This window comes from Protomyctophum parallelum, assembly GCF_964188405.1.
Source record: "Protomyctophum parallelum genome assembly, chromosome: 17".
Classification (NCBI taxonomy): Eukaryota; Metazoa; Chordata; class Actinopteri; order Myctophiformes; family Myctophidae; genus Protomyctophum; species Protomyctophum parallelum.
In genome coordinates, this window is record NC_139719.1 from 34,183,002 (window position 1) to 34,207,819 (window position 24,818).

Consider the following 24,818-nt stretch of genomic DNA (forward strand, 5'->3'; position numbering starts at 1 on the left):
TTGAAAACCGGTGTTAAAAGTATGAATCTGCCTTTGTTCAGGCAGAAGAAGATGATTCCTTGCACGCCTCTAAACTCTTACTCAACTAGATAGCAAGAATAGGGAGTTGTGCTTTTTGTAGGCTGACCGAGGAGTCTGTCTTCTATCTTTTCACTATTTTGTAAATTCCTTTGATTTGACTTGAATAGACCTATTTTTTATACTTCAGTGTAATCTACGATGGTCTCCCGTGTTATTGATTAGCCAATAATACAGTATGTCCGTAGTTTGTGCTTTTCCTGTCACTCCGTGGGGTAAGTTTAGTTTGATTTAACAACTTAATTCCTAGCGACAGCCTGCCAGTGGTTATCTTTCCCCGAGCGGGGAGGAAGACTGCAAGGTATGGGGATCCGGGCGCGCCCCGATCCGCAGTTATTTTTTATGATAATGATAGCAGCCCGCCACCTCCCTCAATCCTTCCACGGACGGAGAGAGGGAGGACAGGCTGGAGAGACTCGCATACAGTGCCAGTTCAAAGAGGTCAAAGTGGCTATTATTTCAACGTCTTAGTGGAGCCGGTTGAAGTACATTGGCCACGCATGTATACTGTAATCCAACATTTAAAACCCCTTGCGTCCCGGTATTCTATACGGGTTCATGCAGGCGGAACAATGTGATAATTGTATGCTATGACCTGACCAGTCTGAGAGTTCGCGCAGTGCACATACAAGTGGAAAAGCAGCTATAAATCTCTGCCTCATAAAAGCCATAGATTAAAAGTTGCGAGTGTGTTTATACATCTTCCCCTGTATCCCTCAATCCCCGACACCTCATACGAAGTGAGCTCGGGACGAGCGGACATGTGGGAGGCATAGGGAGTCTCCCGTGCCGGCTTTGATGCGCCGGGACTTTACACACACTGCATAAACTTGTTGTGAACGCGATACAGATAGGACAGTTTTAAGGTTATAATTAGGGTCGCTCCTGATAGCCTCATACAAGCAGGCTATCAACGGCGGGTAACGGAGTGTGTGTACTTTACACAATGTGTCGCACAAATGGTGTGTCTCCGGGCTACAGAATGAGTCAAAGGTGTTATAGCATAATATTATAAGTTATTAATGGCATATCTAATAAAACATACAGCAAACAGCTCTGTAGGGGAGCTATACAGTACTAAAATGTACATGTATGGACGGAAGCCACTTGTAATGGGTTTATCTTTCAAAGAGGTGTTTTGAACACCTTAGCTACTAGTGATTTGTAGCAAAGCTATTTTGAGACGAAGAGAAGACAGTGAAAGTCCTGGCATACTGGGCTACTATACTGCTTAACAAACAGGAGTAGATCAGTGTTCAGGCGGAGAGGGTGATGACTTGAGAGCCAGCTCTCTTTAACAAGAAGACAAGAGAAGAGCAGGGGAGAGCAGGGGAGAGGAGGCGAGGGGAGGACGGATGAAAGGAAAGGTAGTGAGGAAATTAGTTTTAGCCAGAGCAGAGGAGCAGACATTAGCAGCCATTAGGGCTGGCTGTTAAATCGGTGATGAGATCCTGTATGGCACAAACAAACACTGTGACCTTTAACATGACCACACACACACACTGACATTTACACCGTAGCATACGCTCCCCTCAGCCTGATGTATGAACCTCTGATTACCAGGCCGGGTGGAGGGATGAGAAGACAGAAGAGAGCATGAGAGAGATAGTTAAGAAAGAGAGATAGGTGGATGGAGTGACAGTAGGAGAGGGCAGAGAGGGGTTGAGTGTTGGACAAAAAAACTACGGAAGAGGTGGTCGAGTAAGATGAGAGGAGACGTGGGGTTGAGAGCAAAAAGCAGGGAGTAAGATGCAAAGATTGCTGGCAAGAGAGAAAGAGAACAGAGGAGAGGATGCGGAGAGAGAGAGAGAGAGAGAGAGAGAGAGAGAGAGAGAGAGAGAGAGAGAGAGAGAATAGGTTGGGGGAGATGAGGTTGGGGTGAGGTAATGTGGAGAGGAGAGGAGAGGAGAGTTGAAGAGTGGGACGGAGAGGAGTAAGACGGAATGATGGTGATAAAGTGATACAGTAATGAATGAAGATGTGAACAGGAGAGAAGAGGGGGGAGGTGGGAGACACTGAGTGGGATGTGGTTGATGAAAGGGAGGTGGATGGAGAGATGCTAGACGGATAAGACGTGATGAGAGAGATGAGAGGAGAAAGGGAAGGTCCGGACGCAGCAGGTAATGAAATCAGAGAGATGGAGAGTGGAGGTAGAGTAATGAAGAAAGGAGGGAGAAGGGAGGACAGCAGATAATGGGCATGGAAACGCTCCTGCACTGTGCGTGTGTGTGTGTGTGTGTGTGTGTGTGTGTGTGTGTGTGTGTGGTGTGAGATAGAAAATAGTGTAAACCAGTGTGTCTTAACGTCCTTGTTCACAGTGCATGCAAAATATCTTTCAAATGACATTTTATTAATCAGATAAAAAAAAGGAAAATATGTTGATCCATCGTCTTTTATAAAGAATAATAAATGCTGTGGAGATGAATCCCTAGACAAAATTGTATGAGTGTTCTATGGCTGTGGGGATATGCAATGAATGTAATATCCATTGGAGGGCTAGACTCTAGCCCTTCAATGGCTGATAAGCCATTCCTTATTCATATCACAATTCAAATCACAATGTTGACATTCCTGTCAACATTGTGATTTGAAAATAAGTGACAAAAAAAATAACCCATTGCTTTCATAAAACAAAGTCTACCCCCTGGTTATTTCCAACACCACATCATATAAATTATGACAGATTTTTGTTTTTGTGACCGGGCCTGCCAGAGGGCGACGGACAGACTTGAGCATGGAACTCCCCCTGTAAGACTGGTTACCCCAGTCAAAATGTCCACTTTGTGAGTAGTCCAACAAAACAACAGGATTATTTATATATTTTTGTTTTGGCAGGAACGGTTGGAAAACAGGATATTTAATCATTATAGACCCCATAGAACCGGGTCCGTGTCCCCCAAGTCCCAACATGCTATGGCCACAATAGGGACACCAGATTGAAAGCCTGTCATATTTCAGACAACATGACTGCCCCTTTCCCACCTTGTGTGTGTGTGTGTGTGTGTGTGTGTGTGTGTGTGTGTGTGTGTGTGTGTGTGTGTGTATACCTTGGTGATGAAGACACTGGTGATGCTCTCAGGGTTGTCTCCCTCAGGGTTGGGGGGTCCGAGTAGCTGCTCCCCCTCCCCCTTCTCGAAGCTGTACAGGAAGGCTGGGTTCAGAATGTGCTGCAGCACCTGCCAACCAGGAAGGACACAATGTTCAGAAAAAACTAAACACAAGTCTTCATGCGGCTGAATAACAACCAGCCTTAGCCACACCAAATGATGAATACTTAATTACATGGGAAACTAGAAAAAGTGCCCTTCCGGGCACAGGTCTCCACCAGGTTATCCACAGATCCGTGCAGTTAGAGGTAAAAACACTTTTTGGCCAGTTATAGCGCCACCTTGAGGCTGAGTTGAAATTGTTCATGTGGCATTTCGTCCTCGGCCTAGTGGGAATGTGGGTGCACAATTTCACGGAAATCACGCGATGTGTTCATGATTTGCAGCATTTTGTTTGAAACCGAGCACTCCTGTGAACTTTGGAAGCCAATCTTAACCAATCAGGATGGAGTCTGATAAATCTGAAAGACCCGTTTCGTTGAATGGCTCTAGAGAGACTGTGTACCAATTTGCGTGATGTTTGGACAAAATCTGTAGGTGTACTGTGCAAAAACTTGTTTTGCACAAAGCGGCCTCCTGGTGGCGCTATAACAGGCCGTTCTGGAAAGTTTGGGGCAGAGGTTCATGGTTGGCATCCAGGGAGTGTGTGTGCAAAATATGGCATGGAAAAACTTGTTTTGCACAAAGCGGCCTCCTGGTGGCGCTATAACAGGCCGTTCTGGAAAGTTTGGGGCAGAGGTTCATGGTTGGCATCCAGGGAGTGTGTGTGCAAAATATGGCATCGACCGGGTTAACGGTGGCCGAGATTAGCTGTTCACGGACACACGGACACACGGACACACGGACGGACACACGGACACGCGGACGGACGGAGTGCAAAACATACTCTCCCCACATGCCTTCGGCCTGGTGGAGACAATGATTAGTTGCAGACAAGCCTGGTGACACTTCACCCATTTAGGCATGACGTCGAAGTTAAAAAAAAGTATTATGAAAGAATATATAGTCAAAGATTTGTGCCGCATTTTCACGATTTTTCAAAAATAGCAGACCTCGAGTGGCGCGCTATGAGCTTGTAGATCTGCTATTTTTCAATAGATAAAGTATAACATAATGCTTAGTTAAAACAACAAAAGGGGTTCCCATACAGAATGGGTTAAGAATTAGCTAGGATGCTTGACATGATGAGAGACAAGAAGGAGAAACGCTTGATGTTATACATAGGTAGAAGCCTCGTATAAACGCTTTGGGCTTCTTGCCTTCTCCTAAACTTTTATATTTTGTTTTCTTTTTGTATTGTTTTTATACTGTGCTAAATCAAATTAAATTAAATCAAATCAAATCAAATAAGAAGTAGCTCATAGTAAGATGGCATCTTGTACCACTGGACAAGATGGCAGAAGTCACACTTTACAATTATTTCTATAATTTAAAAGAAAAGAAAAACTTAAATAATTAGGGTTGTATAATTCTCTCAATTAAGATGTAGTAGGGACTGGAAGACAAAGGAACCCAGAGGGACACATTAACCGATGCTACCAGAGTCGAGGCCAGGGAGACATAAGACACTGCTTAATAACACAGTGTTGCAAGGAAAGCTTAGGGGCTTTTGAATGGTAGACAAAGGCCTGATTAACCCAGTGAAGAGCAGAATAAAAAGCCTAGACACAATGCAGCTAACGACACACATTTATTAGAGAGCCCCGCTATCTCCTAATGAAGCCACCACTCAATCCATCATGGGGAGGACGGGGCATCGCTCAGCCAGAAACGAGCTGTGGCGGCATATGTTCAGACTGCTCCATTAGCACATTACTCACCCGCTCTGCACGGTGAGTGTGTGCACTTAATACACAAACACACACACACACACACACACACACACACACACACACACACACACACACACACACACACACACACACACACACACACACACACACACACACACACACACACACACACACACACACACACACACGGCTCTGAAACAGACGCTCACAACAATACACAAAATTACACATGCCCGTGCATGCACACGGCCGCACATAATAAAGACACAAAGGGAATCCATGGAGCACCATTCTGTCTTTTCATCTATTCCTATTAATTCTGAGACTCTGATATCAATCACTGTTATGTCGTTGTGCATTACTATGATGCCATTAGATGAGCAGTGTCCCCCGAGAGTTCTGTCTGTCAGTGTCTGTGTGTGCCTCGAGGCCAGTAGCCTAGATATCGTTCTGCAGGTGTTCCTTAATTATCTTGGATCCCTCTAAACAAATAATTACCATGCCTGCATGTGTACGTGTCGTGCGTGCGTGAGTCTGATTATTTCGCTCATTCTCTCCTGGGTTTTATATCTGTTGCACCGTTACTTGCCCACTCAACCAACTGTATAAAGAGGATGTGTGGAAAATACATATGATGCTAACGCTCTCACACACACACAGGTGGGAAATGCAGTTCCTAGCGTGAGAATGAACCAGAACACCGGTTGGAATACAGCTAGTAACCTTTGACAGTTTACAGAATATCTGCATACCAAGAAGGGGCAAGTTTATATTGCCAACTCGCTCCCCACACTGTTTGTAAATCTCAGCAGGATGACTATTTTGTTGCAAGCCAGTGTCTCTTTGACAGTAACGCTGTTCTATCATTGTCTTTGTGCATAAATAAGGCTATGGGTATGTAGTAATATTTTCACCCAGTTATATACAGTAGGCACATTTGTGTTTAAGATTTGTGTTTGTAGTTTTGTGATCTGTCAAAAAGAAGAAGAAAAAAATAAAAAGAGCAAGCGCATATTTTCTGGGAGGATTTGTTCGTGTGAAAACAAGGAAGGAAGGAACAATGCTGTGATTTAAGGCTGCATCGGTATTGGACGATTCATACTTGTTCTTGCACACTCTGTGGTTTCAAATGAAATACTCTGCCAGACCCCATCTGTCGCATGTGCCATACAAGCGTGTGTGCTCATGCTTTCTCTCTCGCTCTCTAACAGATACAGTACACACATTCATACATGCCCCAAAACATTTTTAAGTCAGAGGACCTACCCCCCCCCCCCCCCCCACACACACACACACACACACACACACACACACACACACACAAACCCACAACAGTATACACGAACAAAAAAAACACACTCTATTATTTTAAGTATATAAAATAAAGTCACTCTCTCTCTTACAGAGTATACTTTTGTGCACAAACACACCCACTCCCAACCAGCATCTGCTGCTTGCCAGGAAATGACAATTAAACAGAACAGAATTTAGCAGGACTGGGAAGGGGGTGAAACTCTGTTCAGTCAAAAATCTCAAAGGCAGCGAGCCCCATGGCTAACTTTGACTTGTGTGCTTTTTTTATGGAAAAAAACAAAAACAAAGAAAATGAATCTGTATGCGTTTCATTCACCATTGACCATAATCACCACGTGGCAATTTTCTTCTCATGTCATACTTGGGGACTGAAGACATAAGCACAAAATAGCTTATGTGTGAATACGGTCAATGGCCAAGTTGTTGCCAATACCACAAGTGTAAAAAAAGACCACACTGCTGTGTGAGGGAGGATCACATCTACCGGTCAGCATGTGTCCTTGCTTTAAGCTTATGAGTGCATCTCTGCTTGTGTGTGTGTTTTCATTTTTTATCATGCTTTTTTGGTTTGTACTCAACAGCCGTGCTGTCACTCTTCTGTGCCTACACATGTGCTCATTAAAGCTCCATGGCACTGTGTGTGTGAGACTGTGAGTGTGTGTGTGTGTGTGTGAGTGTTAGTGTGTGTGTGTGTGTGAGTGTGTGTGAGTGTGTGTGTGTGTGTGTGTTCATGTGTGCACGCGTGCATGCGTTTTTATGTTGCGATCTGGTGTGTGTTGTAGGTGCTTAATTAAAAAGCAGTCCTACTGACTGTAAATTATGCATGCGGCAGCAGGTCAGGTAGAGGGGACAGAAGCATCCATGTGTGGTACTCTTGAGGGTTCAAAACCAGACTAAATGACCTCAATGCCTCTCTAGCAAACTGCTCAGAACAAAAGAGACCAAGTGTAAAAGGCCAGAAAGAGTGGGTCCCTAAACATTGAGCACATTTTTTACTTTAGTAGAAGGACTGACAGACTGTATGTGTAAGGGACCACAGCTCACCAAGTACAGTACACATGCATGGATACAAGATTAGAACCGCTCATTGTAAGACATAAGTTTAGATCCAAAGTCTGTAGACATAACTGAAAAAATATAATGCTGTGGTGTCTTGTGGTGTACAGGTAAAGCACAACTCTCTACTGCAGCAGAGACTGGTTTCAATTCTAGGCAGCAGTTCCTCTGGCTTAGCCAGGTGTCTGATGAACATGATTCAGGGACCATGTCCCTGAATCATGTTCATCAGACCATGCAACCCTCACTAGGCATCACGCTCTATCTGTCAAACTCACATTCCCGTTAAAAAAAGCAGTTGACGACTCCCTGTATTAGTCACTTGGTTGTCTTTAACCTCCCCCGGGCCAACAGTGGGCGTTGGCAGAGGCAGGGGCTGCAGTACAAATGGTAATAACTAAATTAGGAAGAAAATAGAAAATGGGGGAAAAGTAAATAAAAACAATAGTAATTAATAGTTCTCCGAGCATACCTTAGCCTTGAGCTCATCGTTGAAATGAGGGTCATTGAACTCAACGAAGCGGAAGAATAGGGCACGCTTGTGAACGATGGTGTAGTTCCTGGGGATCTCCTCCTCCATGTACTCCTTCAGGAAGGTCATGTTGCAAAGGAAGCGGCCCGTGAAGGCCCGCAACAGCTGGAATAGAAGCTCAATCTCTGAGTAGTTGCGCCTAGAGGAAGAAAGGACAAAAGATACAATGCGTGGCAGGGTGAGTTCAGCGCACAGGGTGATGAGCCCAGGTGTTCGTACAAAAACCGGCAGTGGTTCAGGCACTAAAGCAGCCACCTGGGACCCGGTAAAAGTGTCCTTGAGCAAGACCCTGAACCCTAAATGCTCCCCAGGTGCCACTAGATGGCTGCCCACTGTTCCTAATATTTAGGATCGGTCAAATGCAGATAACAAATTACCCCAAGGGGCTCAAGTTAACAACAAAAAGACAATATAATAAGGGAAAATTAGCTAAATGTGTGGCAAATCTGCAAAAAAAATGCTTACCACTAGCTTTCTTCACAGATGTGTTCATAAACGTGTCTACAATTACATATACATTTGTTCCAACCCAACTCCCTTGGGAACTTTGTGACAGCTGCTGAAAGTTGGGTACTACCAATATAAGGCAAAAATCCCAAATGTCATTATACTTTAAGTAGCATGTGACAAACTATGGGGTTTTCATGATTCTGAATCCATTGCAAGCATTAGTTTTGCACAAAAAAACACTCCTTTGCCTAAAAATGCCCATAGCCGTCATCACAAATGTGATGAGGTCAGACAGTGGCCAGACAGTAGCCGGGTCATACCAAAGACTGTGAAAATGGGACCCAATGCCTCCCTGCTTGGCACTCAGCATAGGGTTGGATTGGAGGTCAGATCAACTAATGATTCCCGAGCGTGGCGCACGCTGCGGCTCACCACTCCAAGAGATGGGTCAAATGCGGAGAAGTTTTTTCACTGCGGTAACGTGTGTGACTAATCGTACGACTTTGAGGTCAGCACATTTGGGCACATCTGGGCAAGTGGCTATGGCCGAATTTAGCCCAAGAAGTATTTTCACATGCTACTCAACATAATTTTTATTTATTTTGCCATATATTGGTTGTTAATGGTACCCCAACTTTCAGCAGCTGTCACAAAGTTTCCCAAGGGAGTTTGGATGGAACAAATGTATATGTTATAGTAGACACCTTTATGGACACATTTTGTGAAGAAAGCTAGTGGCAAGCATTTATTTGCAGATTTGCCACACATTTTGCTAATTTTCTCTAACTAATATTCTGGAAATCCTTGTGTGATTTGCCTAGCTGCATGGGTGAAGTGAACCACTGAGGCTCTCCCCTTAGCCACAATAACAATTGTCAAGGTTCCCTTGAGCAAATCACTTAGGCACCTAGTGAATCACAGACATGTCATGCAGGATGTTGCTGTAGCCATCCATCCATCCATCCATGCTTGTGTCAAATGTCTATATAAAGGCTGAGGGAAAGAAGGTTGTCAAGCAGTTAACTCTTCCTCGAGGCAAGGGAAGTTTATTTGTATAATGCATGCAGCTGAGTAGACGGTAAGGGCCCGAAGACCTCAAGCAATTCACACACACTGAGAAATCAAATATAATTGTAATTGTCAAGTAGGCCAGGGGTTCTCAACCTGGGGGTCACGACCCCTCAGGGGATCGCCAAATTATTTTGTGGGGGTCCCCAAATTATTTTGGGGTGTCCCCAAATTATTTTCAAAAACAACTGAATGGCTGGAAAATGGAAATTAAGAGTTTACATACTACATGCATAAACTGTCCTTAATGATTATATCCGGTTTCAGTATTTATTTATGATGCATTTTCACTATTATTAAGGTTGTCGGGGGCGGGGCGGGGGTCACGAGACATGGTCAAAGCATTTCCAGGGGGCCCCAGCCCAAAACGTTGAGAAGTAGACAAGCACATGATGCACATTTCTCAAAAAAAGGACTGAAAGCAAACTAATATCAACGGTTTGACTGTTCCCGCTCATTCCATGTAACAAGAGTTGAGAGCATACGCACTTGCAGTAGCTGAGCAGGCAGAATGCCAGCAGCTTGGGCTCCTTCCAGTTGGTGGCAGCCATGTTGTCTTTGCGGTGTCTCTCCTGGAAGGCCTCGCTGACCCAGACTCGTCTCAGCTGACTCACCAGGGAGTGCTGACCAGCCAGCCAGGCCTCATCGTTCTTCACTATGATACTTATGATCTGAAAGCAGGGCGGTTAAGGAAGCAGGCTGGTCAATCAATGAGAGTTCAAGAGTATTTACAGTTAGGATGGAGTATCACTGATATCAAGGAGAGGCTAGGTTCTCAAATGCATGAATCTGATAACCTGTGTTTGTGTGCGTGTGTGCGTGCGCCGTGCGTGCGTATGAGTTTTTAAAAAAGCATCAGGGAAAGGCTGAAGCAGAGAGAATGAGTGCATATGAATGTGTGTGTGTGTGTGTGCGTGTGTGTGTGTGTGTGTGTGTGTGTGCGCGCGCGCGCGCGAGCGAGCGTGCGTGCGTGTGTGAGCTAAAGTGTACATGTAAGTACAAGAAAATGTGCCTAAATGTTTATGTGAATGGGAGTATACAGTACCTTAATAGCCTGGAACTGCAGGTCTAGTCTGGCTGTGGCCGTGGAGGGGGATCCGGGGCGCACGGTGGCTGCAGTGCCAGCGGGTACCAGCAGGGGGACGAATCGGCTGGGGTTTGAGGCCAGGACGTCTCTCAGAGGCTTGGCGTCCTTGTGTTTCAGGAAGCTCTGCACAGTGAACACAAGATGACACGAGACCAGAGAACTTTATCCACTGTATTGGATACATGACTTCTGAGGGGTGGCAGAAGCTCAGGAAGTAAAGCGGCTGCTTGTGAAACGGAAGATCCTGGTTTGATCCCCGGCTCCCCCTATGTTAGTGTCCTTGAGCAAAACACTGAACTCTTAACTGCTCCTGATGTGCAGGTTGGTGCGTTGCATGGTTTCCGCAATATATAAATGCAATGCACCATTTACCATTTTACCATTCATATCATGAGTTTCCCCTAATCCAAGAGACGAGGTTTGAGACAGGGCACAGGTCCCCTGGTTACGTTTAGATATTGAATTAAAAGTTAGTGAGTGGATGTACAGTATATAAATGACAATGTTGAGCAGACATCACTTAACCTTTTAAAGTTACACTTTCAATAAGTCATATCTTGCAGCGGAAATGATCTGGACTGTGCCTGTACACTGACCATGAACATGCGACTCCACTGGGGGTCATTGAGCGTGGCCTCCATCATAAACAGCTCCACAGTCTGAGATGGGTGACGTGTCAGGAACTTGATCAGTGGCTCTCTGAATGGACTGCCGGCCTGAGGAAGGGGGTAGATATAAAGTATATGACAATAAGACAAGAGAATTGTTCTGTGTTTTCAGCTTGGATTGATGTGAATGTGGATGAATGGTGGGGGGTAGAAGACATTGTAAAAGCGGGGGAATGACAACAGAGGCTCATACAGTAGATGCCGATCAGTCCCTCCGAAGTAGAAACCAGATGACTATCATGATCACATCCTTGTCTAACTCAGTAGGAAGGACAGGAGGAGTGCGGCGTATCTTATGTCTCACAATAACATACAATAACTGGAATGTGTACGTGACACTGGACTCATGCCACCCTTCGCTCTGCATATCACAGTTGCACAAAGAAGTGATAGAAACTAAAATCTAACCACCCCCGTCTTTCATCTTTTTCATTTCCCTTTTGAGAAATGACGCCCTAGATCAAACTGGATAAGGGAGACTTTTATTATTCCCCACTCTTCCGCCCAAGTCTGAGAAATTAATATCAGCCCAAGTCTGAGAAATTAATATCAGGAGATTATGAATCAAGATCAAGATCAAGACTCTTTACTATTGGATGAATGTAAGATTTTTTTTTTTTTTTGTACACATGTAGTGTCACACTGGATTACCCCAGTATAACTATTACACAAAAAAATATCACAACTAAAAAGTGTAAGCCTCAATCCGCAGATTTGTGGGAAAAGCATGAAAAGAGCCATCCTCTGTTTCCAAATGTGTACAATGCAAAATCTTTTCTTCTACATAAAGCCAACCAGTTGAATAATTCACATATTGAGGCTTTCCGAGTTTGTAGATCTGCTAATGGTGTGTGACACTCACACTGCAACTAGTATAAATCATCCTTTAGAGAAAAGCCAAGAGATAGACAAATCCAAATGACTAAAATCAGTTGTGAATTGACAAGTAAGTCAAGTGGAACGTAATATTAACTCAACTGAAAGCTCCCTTTCTCAAAAAGGTAATATTTGCAAAGATCATTGGCATTAGTAGGATGATGTACCATTTCTTGCTCTTGAATAAGTACTAATTACGTAAGGTTTCATAAATTGAATGAAAAATAAGTTAAAATCCAAAGTTCTTTGGATAATTTCCATCTGTTACGTCAACTAATTAAAGAAATAGTTGACCGATTTTAATCGATTACCAAAAAAATTCAATCAGTGTCATTTGTTAATCCTGAGCGCACAGAGCTCAAATTCAACCACACTGCAATCTTAGCGTTATGGCAATATAATAGAATCGTGTTGCTTTTATTTCCATCATTGCGAGTCATTCTGGATAAGGATATAAGGGTGAAGAATGAGAGACCTACCTCTATCAGCATAGCTCTCTCATTCTGGATAAGGGTATAAGGGTGAAGAATGAGAGACCTACCTCTATCAGCATAGCTCTCTCTGGATAAGGGTATAAGGGTAAAGAATGAGAGACCTACCTCTATCAGCATAGCTCTCTCTGGATAAGGATATAAGGGTGAAGAATGAGAGACCTACCTCTATCAGCATAGCTCTCTCATTCTGGATAAGGGTATAAGGGTAAAGAATGAGAGACCTACCTCTACCAGCATAGCTCTCTCTGGATAAGGGTATAAGGGTGAAGAATGAGAGACCTACCTCTATCAGCATAGCTCTCTCTGGATAAGGATATAAGGGTGAAGAATGAGAGACCTACCTCTATCAGCATAGCTCTCTCATTCTGGATAAGGGTATAAGGGTGAAGAATGAGAGACCTACCTCTACCAGCATAGCTCTCTCTGGATAAGGGTATAAGGGTGAAGAATGAGAGACCTACCTCTATCAGCATAGCTCTCTCTGGATAAGGGTATAAGGGTGAAGAATGAGAGACCTACCTCTATCAGCATAGCTCTCTCCGTCTTCATCACCACCTCCAGTAACGGTTTGACCAGAGTCTGTGGTGCCGCTGGGATCAGGTGGAAGAGATTAATGATGGCTGAACAGATCTTCATCTCCTAGAGAGAGAAAGGGAGAAAGAGGAGAGAGGAAGTTAGGAAGGGGTTGAGGGACGGAGGGAGGGATGGATGGAGGGGACCACAAGACAGACACGTCTTGACAAGACAACCTTGATGGACAGCCACCGTTGTGAAGGATGGAGATGGATCAGCATGGTATCAAACTAGTGAAGATGTTGTCAGTAATGGTATCACACAATTATGAATAGGGAAAGTTTCCGGAAGAGGGTTAAGTGGCATCACAAACAAGTTATCATATGCAGACACACTTGATAAAAGACAAATATGGGCAATGTGTACTGTACTGTATATACCTTTCATATTCCCCCACCATCAAAACAAGAAGAAAAACAAGAGGGGAGGGAGGACGACAATACAAATAACTGCTCGGCCACAGACACATGACAGAAAATACAGGGCAAGTCCACCATCACCACTACCATGACATATTGAGTTCAATAAGTCACCAAGCACAACATTCGGTTCAGTTATGTTTTCAATCACTGACAAAAAGTCACCAACAGGGGGGGGCGACGCGCCACACCACGTCTCACCTCAACGCCTTCCAATGCAGGCTGTGTCGGAATGGGAGACAATGATGAGAGAGTCAGCAGAGTAACGTGTGTGTGTGTGTGTGTGTGTGTGTGTGTGTGTGTGTGTGTGTGTGTGTGTGTGTGTGTGTGTGTGTTGTACATCAGGGGCAGCTCCCAAACCTTTTTACCCTTCCAGTATTCATATTTCTGTGTGTGTGTCAGTTCACCCTGTCACTGACTGTATTTAACAACCTTGTGTTATTTCACACACACACAACTTATAGTAGAAGGTTGTCGCACGCTTCTGTCCAGAACTACATGTCCATGTAAATAGTAAATACATCAGGACAAACATATTAACAGTCTTCATTAATAGAAAAGCTGTTGTCAGGAGTCAAGGCTTTAACGGGGTTAAAGGTTTCATCAGGTAAACATTAAGGTCAGCCATGTAGTGATGAGGGTTAAAGATTAGGGAATGAAGGTAGAGGCAGGTACTTAACTATAACTATAGCACTCGTGTGTGTGTGTGTGTGTGTGTGTGTGTGTGTGTGTGTGTGTGTGAGGGTGTGTGTGTGTGTGTGTGTGCGTGCGCGCATGTGTAGTACATGAGGTCAGCAAATTACATTCCTATCCTGACCTTTAATTCTGACACTGTTGACCCCACAGAAGTACTTCTCTCTTTGTAAAGATAACAGGAGATAACATCAGCAAGACAGGATGATGTGATTGATAACGTTGCCATTCCCTGGACGCTAGCTCTTCAACACCCCTACAAGACATTTTTGATTCCGTCAAACCGTCCGAATGACACACAAACTAATGTTGTCATAAGCCTGCAATGTAGTCCTTCAATCTCCTTGCCCCTAACTTTTTGGCCCCCCGCATCCCCCCACCCACCTGGTCCCTCTCTCATTCCCATACACCGTTTTCAGCATCAGAACACACCTGGCCTTATTGTGAATGCCGACCCTGCTGTCAGGCTCCGAAACAAAGAGCGGCGAGAGGAGGAAACACAGTGCCAATTTGCATCTAATTACGCTGTTTGAAAGAAAAGAAAAAAAAGGAGGGAGGGAGGGTGGAAGAGGAAAAAAAATGTGTTCCATTCCCCTGATAGAGGAACAGGCCATTTTCCTTCCTTCCTCTCTCTCCCTCTCTTTCTGTCTCAGATGCCATAGTTCTCGTAGTCCTAACACCCCCCCGCCCCCCCCCCCCCCCACTTGTCTCACCTTTTTTCTTTACAAGGTTATCTGTCGAGGAGATAAGGAGGAGGTGCGGCCCTGGGCCCCACCGCCGCCTGCCTGGCGCCTAATTAATCATTGATTGTAATATGGCCACTCACGACGACTCATCTGGGAGGAGGACGCCCTGAGGTGTTGATTTTGTGTGCATAAGTGTTCAAAAGTGTGCATGTCTGCTGCATCAGTCTGTGCACACGGCAGGCTACAGTACTTGCTTGTTCGTGTGCACTAGTGTCCCGTGTTCATATTTGTGTGATTTGTGTTGCAGGGTGTCTGTGTAGTTTTTGTGTGTGTGTGTGTGCGTGTGTGGCTTGTCAGGGACCGATCGATAAACAAAAAAATAACAAGGTGCCGGTGTACATCTGTATTGACCTGGAGGCCATGTCTGCATCTCTACCGTACATACTCAGGTACTCAAGTGCAGGTATTGAGCTGAGGTGGAACAAAGCAATGGGACACCTCTCTGTGGTATGAATTTCACCGACCTCAGTGCGTGTGTGTGTGTGTGTGTGTGTGTGTGTGTGTGTGTGCGTGCGTGCACTCACACTGCCGTCGCTGCGCTGACCTCCCTTGTGTGTTATCACAACCACCTCCATCCACTTTCTCAGGTGTTGCTGAGAAAAGAGATAAACAGAAATCACAGATGTATATTACATCAAAAGTGCGTGTGTGAGTACAAGTGGGTGAATGGAATTAAAAATGTTTCTACTAAAATGATTAAATCCCCCCACCCAACATCTGTAAATTTAGAACACTGTCCCCTAAACGATAATACACTGTTATTTCTCTCACCATCATCTGATCACAGAACTTGTCATTGAAGGAGTTGGGGAAGAGGCGTGTGACGGAGGTGAGCCGGTTCACCACATTGAGTGTAAGACTGCGGTAGTCGCCCAGCATCATCAGTAGGGGTCGCATGTGGGTGTGGATTTGATCCACCTCGATGGTCGCCCCTTCCAGGAACTGAAACACATGGTGAATAACAGCTGAATAGAATGTTACGGCTGCCCCGTAACTTACATCACTCCCACTGCAGATTTCCAATGGAAAATGTGCTCGGTAAAAATATAAATAGCTCTGTATAAGGATTGATATATTATTTGTGCGACAGCCTTCTACAACGGAATATCAAAAATCTATTTGTCCATTCGATAGAATAATCGCTAAAATGATCAAAGTGCTTTACAATGGTTAATTCATTCATACATTGGGAGGTGAAGCGCCGAACAGTCGATGCCAGCGTCCTCACTTCCCACATTCACACACCAATGGTGGCAAGCTCACACCGACCAACTCATTGGAGGCAATGTAGGGTTCAGTGTCTTGCCCAAGGACACTTCGACATGTGGAGGAGTGTGGACATGTGGAGGAGTCAGGAGCTTGGATTCGAACCGCCGACCCAGGGATCATTGGACGACCTGCTCTACCTACTGTAGACATTTTTAAAGCTCAGCTTAAGACCCACCTCTACAACATTGCTTTTAAGTGATCTTTATTTTTTTTATTCTGCTTGTTTTTAATGTCGTTGACTTATTTTATCTGTTCTTATCTTTGTACCATTGTCCTATTGTTTTAACTGCTTGCCTGTTTTAATGCTGTTTTGTTTTGCTTTTATTATCTTTTCTGCTCTGTAAAGCACTTTGAGCTACATTTATGTATGAAAGGTGCTATATAAATAAAGTTTATTATTATTATTATTACTGAGCCACAGCCGCCCATGGAAATACCTGCTGTTATTGAAATCGATCCATAATTTATTTTATGATAGATCAGTATATAGAAAACACAGATTAAAGCAATAAATAATCTAACAACTAACACATTGAGACTAAAGTCTCTTTTACAAGTGTGAACTGGCCAAGATAAAAGGCAAAATAAGTAACACTCTACAATGAATACAAGACAATAACAAAGACAATAACATTCATAAATACAGTACCCACCACCTAAGAAGCTCTAAGGAAGTACAGGAAAGTCTAATAATGCAACCAATAAAAGCTAATGTATAAAAACTAAGCAATGAAATTTGCTAATACACTAAGAATATTGCTATGTGTCAAAGCAGAAGCAATGTCCATGGCAATCCTTTTAAACCTCACTATGAGATCACAGAAGCCAGTTTGGGTCTGGTCTGTAGGTCATTTCAGTGCTATAGGTGGGTCTGGTCTGTAGGTCATTTCAGGTGGAATTGCTAATGAACCCTCAATGCAGAATGAAACAAGGGGTCAAGTTTGCTCAGAGTTCAGGAACTAGAAAAGTGGTAGACAGTATTGCCATAATGGAGCTGCGATAACCTGTTTTTTGAGAGAGGCATTGGAAAAGCAGTACTTCATTCTATAGAAGAAACTCGGCATGAACTTGAGCTTTTTTGCCAGGGCATCAATGTGGTGTTTAAAGATGAACTAATTGTCCAACCAAATCCCAAGAGTAGACAATTAGCACAAATGTATAATTATGTTTAGGTATTATCATTCTAAACCTATGTTCTTGCTGTTCTACATACAGCCAATCAGTTGAAGAAATTGCAGATTGAGGCTTTAACATTTAAATTTATGAAATATCTGAGACCATTAGGGTTTTATGGAAGATGATTCTGAACATCAATTTACAAATGTAAGCACCAGAATGTGTATTATATTTCTAGTTTGACCCGTTCTAATACTCATTAATCTTGTAAGAATTACTGAAATCAGTCGTGGCTGACAAATTTAATTTATGAGAACAAATTTCTTTCACCATAGCCGTTTTAGGCTTCAGGCTTCTACGACAGACCAGGAACTGAATTGCATAATTATATTATCATAATGTTGGGAAATCATATTTGTTTTTTGCAATGGTGGTGCTTTCTTCACAATTAAAGAGTTTGTAAAGTTAAAGCAAGAATATTTATTTATTACAGACAAAAAGTGAACTACTAATTTGTAATTAATCTGAAATTGTCTCTAAAAGTGACTATACTCTGTCATTTTAGATTTTAGCTATACATTTTTCAGAGAACATTGGTATACAATATTGGTTCTCAAAAATAGCAGATGCAAGCTTGGGAACATCTGAGAGAGAGGGGGGGGTCTTAATGGGTTAAAGAAATATTAAATCTGACATTGAACTGTTTCATCTGGTCAATACTAGCACTATATAATCATACATAAAATGCACAATGTTTCTCTCCAACATTTTTTTTTACAGATACATAGCACAACTCCCTGCATAAAGTTTCAGACAATAGATTTCAGAGGAAATCCATTCACAATCATATACTGTAGAAGCAATCCTCAGAGCAATAAATCACTAGGTGAATAAAACTCTTGGGTGACAGTTTCATACTGTAAACTCAGATTGGATTCTCCTATCAAAAACCACCCAAAGGTTTTAAAAATGTTGAAAGTATTCTGCAAGGCAGATGTAGCCATCACAAAATATTCTCAGTATTGTGTAATTTCACGCACACAAAAAGACAAGATATGGTTCTACTAAGGATAATAAGGCCAAGGATAATCTTAGCCTGCATTATGTAAAATATCCTCAAATCACATCCCAAGCTGGAGACCCAGAAACAGACTCTGCATTACAAAACTAGACACGTATTGTGCCGGTTTGCTTTCCAAGGCTTAAAAATCAAACCAACTTAATTTCCATTCCCAACCATTCATCTTCTGACCACATTAAGCCTAGCCATGACAAGAGCTGCCAGCTACCCTACACCTGTGCCTCCATTAAAACCACTTATACTTTATCATACAACAGTGTGCACACTGTTGTATGATACAGTTATTGTTATTTTGGGGGAAATTAATGAATTCATGTTGTTTGGCAAATTTAGCCTATTCCCAAAATAGTGAGGCCATATACACTCTACACACACCTGCCTGCATCAACCACACACACACCTGCCTGCATCAACCACACACACACACACACACACACACACACACACACACACACACACACACACACACACACACACAGGCATTGGATTGAAAATATAATCATTGTGTAAAGCAGTTGAAAGGAGGATTTTCAAACGTCCATAAATCGCAATCCAGGAGAGCTGTCCTTGGTGGATCTTCTGCCATCCAAATTTCGGATTTAATTTGTGCCTTTGTACCGCGACGCTCCCGCCATGTAAAAGCTTCTGACGAAAGGTAAACAGTGTGTGCTTGTGCCAATGATACCGAAGTGTGTGTAGTGAGTGTGTGGGGGGCGGGGGGGCAGGCAAACTCCGACTCTTAAAGTGAACGCGTATGGTGGCACTGGGAACTTGATGCTAACTGCTAGCCGGCAATAAAATAATTAATAGAGATGCACAATATAATCGTTAGCGTATCAGACTCAACCATATCGGCCATAAAAATGCCATATCGTTATTGGAACGGTCTCAAAGATTGTTTTCACCGATTCAGTAGTGAAAACAGACACTTGGAAAAAGAGTATAGGCTATTTATTGATTGATTGAATACTTTATTAACAGGCTTTGGGCCAAGCCCCTAGTGCCTAGGCTTGTGTCCATTGTGGTCCTCTGTATAATATCGGAATCGGTCAGAATCGTTATCGGCAGATATGACCCTGCAAATAATCGGAGATCGGTCATGATTTCATAATCGTGCACATCTAAATATTGAAGTTATTTGTCATATCTGCTCTGTGCAATTTGTGATTATGAAGACTTAAAGGGACACTTCACCCTTTTTGCAAAAAAATAATTATGTTAATGACATTTAGGAGCTTTGGAACACTTTCCTGGGGGTCTTTATGTGTGTAATATGTGGTTTTAGATTGTAGCAGTGAGCTCACTTTCTTACTGGACTACAATTCCCATAATGCTTTGGTGCACTGCTCCTCCTTGTGGATAGGGGAGGGCTGTCTTACTGAGACAACATGTAGTCCTAGATGTAGTCCAGGAAGTAAGTGAGCCCAGTGTCCATGACATCAGAGACACTGGGCTCACTGCTACAATCTAAAATATCTAAAACCACATATTACACATAAAGACCCCCAGGAAAGTGTTCTAAAGCTTCTAAACATCATTAACATATACTTTTTTGCAAAAAGGGTGAAGTGTCCCTTTAAGGCCTATTCATAGTCTGGATTTTCGGTGGTGAGGTGACCACCGGAGCTGTAATAACATGGAGCGGTGGTGAGGTGACCACCGCTCCAGTGGTGAGGTGACCACCGGAGCTGTAATAACGTGGAGCGGTGGTGAGTAAAAACAGAGAGAAGGGCTGGGGAGAGCGGTGGTTTCCTCTTCACCGCGGCTCAGTGACGTCATGTTGTAGTTCGGTGGTCACCTCACCACCGAAATGATTAGACTATGAATAACGCTTAAAGCCCAAACCATATGAATAACGCTTAAAGCCCAAACCACACACCAAAGGGTCGGGTTGGGACAAAACCTTTTAAGATTTTAAGGTAGACCACACCAATGCAACTCATTCCAACTCAATGGGTTGCATTGGTGTGGTTTACCTTAAAAACTGTTTTGTCCCAACCCGACCCTTTGGTGTGGTGGTTTGGGCTTAAAAGGCAAGCAGAAATACAAATTCTAACGTTCCAAAAACACAATTTAATCGCTAATCGCAAATATTTGTGTGACATTTAATCGCACACACACTGATGCAGCAGGCAGGGATGATGCATGGCCATCACATTCATTTTCCTCTGTGCTCAGAGAACAAACAGTCCATCCTGTATCGATCTGGCCCTGGCAACGCTCATTAGTGTTAGCAGGCCACAGATGAAAGGATGGGGAGAGGACACACAATGGTCAGGGAGCAGAAGAGGAAAAATGAATGAATGAGCAGAGAGGACAGGAGGTGAGAAGCAGTGACTGAGGCAAAGAGAAAAAAAAAGGAAGGACAAATAAATTAGAGGAAAGGAAAGGGGTGCAGCTGATGGCTAGATAAAAAGGGAAAAGAAGGCATGGAGAAGATATATGGACAAATAAAGGAAGTGGGCATGGGGGGGGGGGGAAGAGAGAGAGAGACAGTTCTTTGGGAAGATAACAAGACATGGAGAGATTAAGATAAAGGGGGCGAGTGATAAAGTATTTCTGAGATGGCAAACAGACATGGAAAGATGGAGAGAAAGATGAGGGATGCGTAGTCATGCTGCAGACCCATGGTGTCAGTATTACCAGAAAAGAGTCGTGAAGGTGAAATAATGGTTATAATGATTTAAGTCTGGGAAACAGTGGGAAGAGGAAAACGTGTGTGTGGGGGTTCAAAATAATAGTCTATTCGACTCCATTTGCAACCATTATAAGATCAAAGCATGTCACTACACAGCCTCAAAATAAGAGGTGAGGGTGTTGTCTACCATGGCATCCCTATAAAGAATAATAGTCAACATAGATACTATGAATAGAACAACGAGTCCTGTGATCATATGACTCTCAATCCACAATTAGAGTAATTAGGTTTAATCTTTTTTTTCTCTCAAATTTCTTATTTTCTACTTTTACTGTGCTTGAAATGTATCATGTTTTTGTATGTTGTCCACTCATGTCCTGTTTTGTTAGTATTGTTTGGGTTTAACTATATGGGGACTGCGGATGGAAATTAGCCTCACTGCTAAAATCTGAAAAGTGTACTTACGCTGCATTTATATATACTGTCCTTACACGTTGTGAGATATTGCTCCCCCATAAATATCTTAAATTGCCGTTCATTTTAACTTAATGAATAAAAACAGCACTATAACATGAAAGTATTCGTACAAATGCATGGTAGGGACCGCAAAATTTACACTTATTAGCACAACATCCTCTGTGGCTGACAGCGGTACGGGGCATATCATAAGCTCAGTCAGGACCCCCGGTTTAAAGCTTACTTCAGGCTAAGCAAGGGGCGATTTAAAAGACTTGGTGCCATGGGTTGAGCCATTAATCTTGAGAGAGCAGCATTTATTGTAATTCACAGATGATAAAAAGCAGCCCATATCATATGCACGTTAATAACAAATTTAAACTACTCTGGAACGATGCAAATTGGGATTGATGCAAGATATCCCCTGCTTGTCTTACCTTATCATAGACATGACACTAAACAGTAAAATGTGTTGATTTTAACTCTGGGAGTGTAAGAATAGATCCATCTGTAGTTCTACGTGACTTCTGACTGACAAAACTGACTCATACAGGCAAACATCTCTCCAATGTTCCACTGGTTGCCTCGAGCCAACATGGAAGTGGCAGTGAAAACTCACAACACAACAGTGGAAGTAAATGCTGCAATGCTGTTTTGACATTGGAGAGGATGGCGGAAGTTTGTATTATTAAAGCCTCAGTTATACTTGGTTGTGCACAGTGCCGTACACCAGAAATAACCAAGCTCGCAACACGTTGACAGAGCTTGTAGATCAGCTATTTTTGGTGCCGTACAATGACGCACAACTAAGTATAAATCAGGCATTACCTTTCTCTTGACATTGGAGAGGATGCTGGACGTCGGTATTACTTACCTTTCTCATGCAGGCCTCCCCTGCTTCCTGCAACTCGCTGTTCGTGGAGTTGAGGGCTTTGAACAGGGCAGCGATGATCTTCTCTCGAGACTGGGGCAGGTAGTTGCATGCCGCCAGGGCGTCTAAAAATAAAACACACAGAATGGAAAACAGCATTTTAAGGAGATTTCTGACAGGTTGGATATGAGAAAGAAATGATGACATTTATGAGACTGGCTATGAACCAAAAAGAAAAAGTCATGGGTATTTGAAGGGTGTGTTTTTCACTTTGCAAAGCAATATTGACACCGAAATGATGTGACAAAATATGTGTTAAAATATGATAATGCTATAGAACCAATAACGAGAACGATGAGGATCACAAGCCAATTATCATTATGACAGCAATTAAACAATCATTACATCAGATCAAAAGACTGTTATATCAGATCAAATGCCATCACATTCTGAGGGCTAAGGAAATGTTAGGCATAGTGCTGACTAGCCTAACAAACGGTGTTTGAAATGTTGACATATAAATCTCATCGTTGCCATGCTTGCCCAGTTGATCAGATTCAAAAAGATTCTCTGCGAGGAAGTTTGAAACATCTTAAATGAAAATTGGGCAAATGCATACACAACATGAATAATAGGTCATTTATAATATTCTTTTATGTATACAAAACAGAAAACAAGCTTTATTCAAAGGCCCATAACTAAAGAACCGATGGCAGTGTAGGCGGATGGCAGAGTACTTACTGAGTGCAGCAATGCGAAGGGGCACCAGGGAGGGAAGGCTCTTATAACACGGCAGCTTCATCAGAGCAGAATCCTCTGCTTCACACAAGTTCAACAGCTGGGGAGTGAAACACAACGGCGGTCAAGGTTGAGTGTCTTGTTGTGGTCTTGATGTTGTGGCTGAAAGTGAAAGTACTCACAGAGGCCTACTAGCGTTGTGATCATTGTTTTGATTAGCGGGGGCTCAAATTAATGTTTTATTAGGCTGCCTATTTCATCTCATTATGAGCCATAATGTCAATAAAAGATGGCGTGCAGGCGTGCACGTGCGTACACGCAGGGATCTTGGCTGTTTCTTACATGGATGCTGGCTAGCGGAGCTAAAATAAGGTTATTAAAAAAGAATTTAACTCGGGAATGGCTACAGAGGAGTTACGCATACAGGTTTCAAGCAGTTCAGTAAAAACAAAAAACACACCCGTGTGAAGTGAGGTGCGCTCTTATCTTAGTACATCATCATGACATAAAATAGACACCATGTCTATTTGCTCAGACACTATGATGTCAAATTCTCTATTCAATGTCAATGGGAATGTAATGTTTGTGTAGGACAAAGGTTGTGGACAGACACCAAAAGCTGGGAAACGTGTGTGTACAGTATGTAGCAATGGGGAGAGCATTGCCACAGTGACATTGACAAAATTATTTTCATCTCAAGTAAGAATGCTGTTTTTCTTTTGAAAGAAATACTAAATGCTGGATAAAGTAACCAGATAAACACCAATTCTTCAAATAAGTTCTTATATTAAAGGTCCTTGTTTGTTGAACAGCCTATGGAAAATGCCATTATCCTACAACCCAATAGGATAGCAGGTCCCTCAAATGATGGCTAGCTACCTCCCAAAGCATCTGGTATTTACTATTTCCAACAGCATTTTGGCCAGTGGCGAGTTAATTTACCACCCTGACGCACTGAATATCAACATCCTGTATATATAATCATTAAACCAAAGTCTGTAGATCCTTGGGCCCAGTGAGGAGACATGCATACCTCTGTGTAGAAAACCTTGTGTTCCATGACATTGAGGTCCATAGTAAAGAGACGGGGCTGCAGGGTGGTGCAAAAGGTGTTGCCCTCCATCAGGCCGATCTGGGCGTTGGCCGGCTGGTGGCGCAGCAGATGCTTCTTGGGAGGGACCATGTCCTGCAACACCTGGGGAGATGCAGGAATAGGGAGAAAGGGAGAGTCAAGGATCAGAATGACAGGCAGGAGTGGAGAAAGTGAGAAAAAGCAGTGGTGTTTAAATGCCTGAAATCTGTGACATCTGTTAGGCCTTCCAGGGATTCCGCAAGACAAATTTAGCCCAGGCGCATTGCCGAGACATAATTGTCCAGCGCTGAGGTTAAACGTCAGAAAGATACTGTATAGGCTACCACAATGGCATAATGTAGCGGGTTCAACATGCACTACGGTTGACCATCATTATCATATCATTATGAACATGCAAAATATGAATCGTGTCACAAAAGGGAACAATACTGTTAGATAGACGCTATTCGCACGCTCTGAATGTAGGGTCAGGCTACAGCCAAAGGCAGCCAAACACAGTCATTCCATCACTCTTCGAGTATTGAATAGTTTGTTTCGAGTACGTCTGCATCCGTGATAGTTTAGCTGGACCTTGAGCAGGGATTTAGTGACTCACAACTTTT

The 24,818-nt window shown here is 43.1% G+C and overlaps 1 protein-coding gene across 5 annotated transcripts in view; it reads right to left on the reverse strand.

The window, feature by feature from the left end:
* The window catches only part of trrap (transformation/transcription domain-associated protein), a 133,735-nt gene that overhangs the window by 79,217 nt on the left and 29,700 nt on the right, over positions 1 to 24,818 (reverse strand). For all 5 annotated transcript variants that reach the window (XM_083788056.1, XM_083788053.1, XM_083788055.1 and 2 more), the window contains exons 27-37: positions 24,157 to 24,318; positions 23,127 to 23,223; positions 22,389 to 22,510; positions 15,726 to 15,896; positions 15,479 to 15,547; positions 13,043 to 13,162; positions 11,082 to 11,201; positions 10,444 to 10,608; positions 9,888 to 10,069; positions 7,821 to 8,019; positions 3,126 to 3,254 (exon numbers count right to left, since the gene is read on the reverse strand). In XM_083788056.1, the coding sequence (XP_083644182.1) occupies positions 3,126 to 3,254; positions 7,821 to 8,019; positions 9,888 to 10,069; positions 10,444 to 10,608; positions 11,082 to 11,201; positions 13,043 to 13,162; positions 15,479 to 15,547; positions 15,726 to 15,896; positions 22,389 to 22,510; positions 23,127 to 23,223; positions 24,157 to 24,318 (1,536 nt within the window). The remainder of the gene's footprint in view (positions 1 to 3,125; positions 3,255 to 7,820; positions 8,020 to 9,887; positions 10,070 to 10,443; positions 10,609 to 11,081; positions 11,202 to 13,042; positions 13,163 to 15,478; positions 15,548 to 15,725; positions 15,897 to 22,388; positions 22,511 to 23,126; positions 23,224 to 24,156; positions 24,319 to 24,818) is intronic.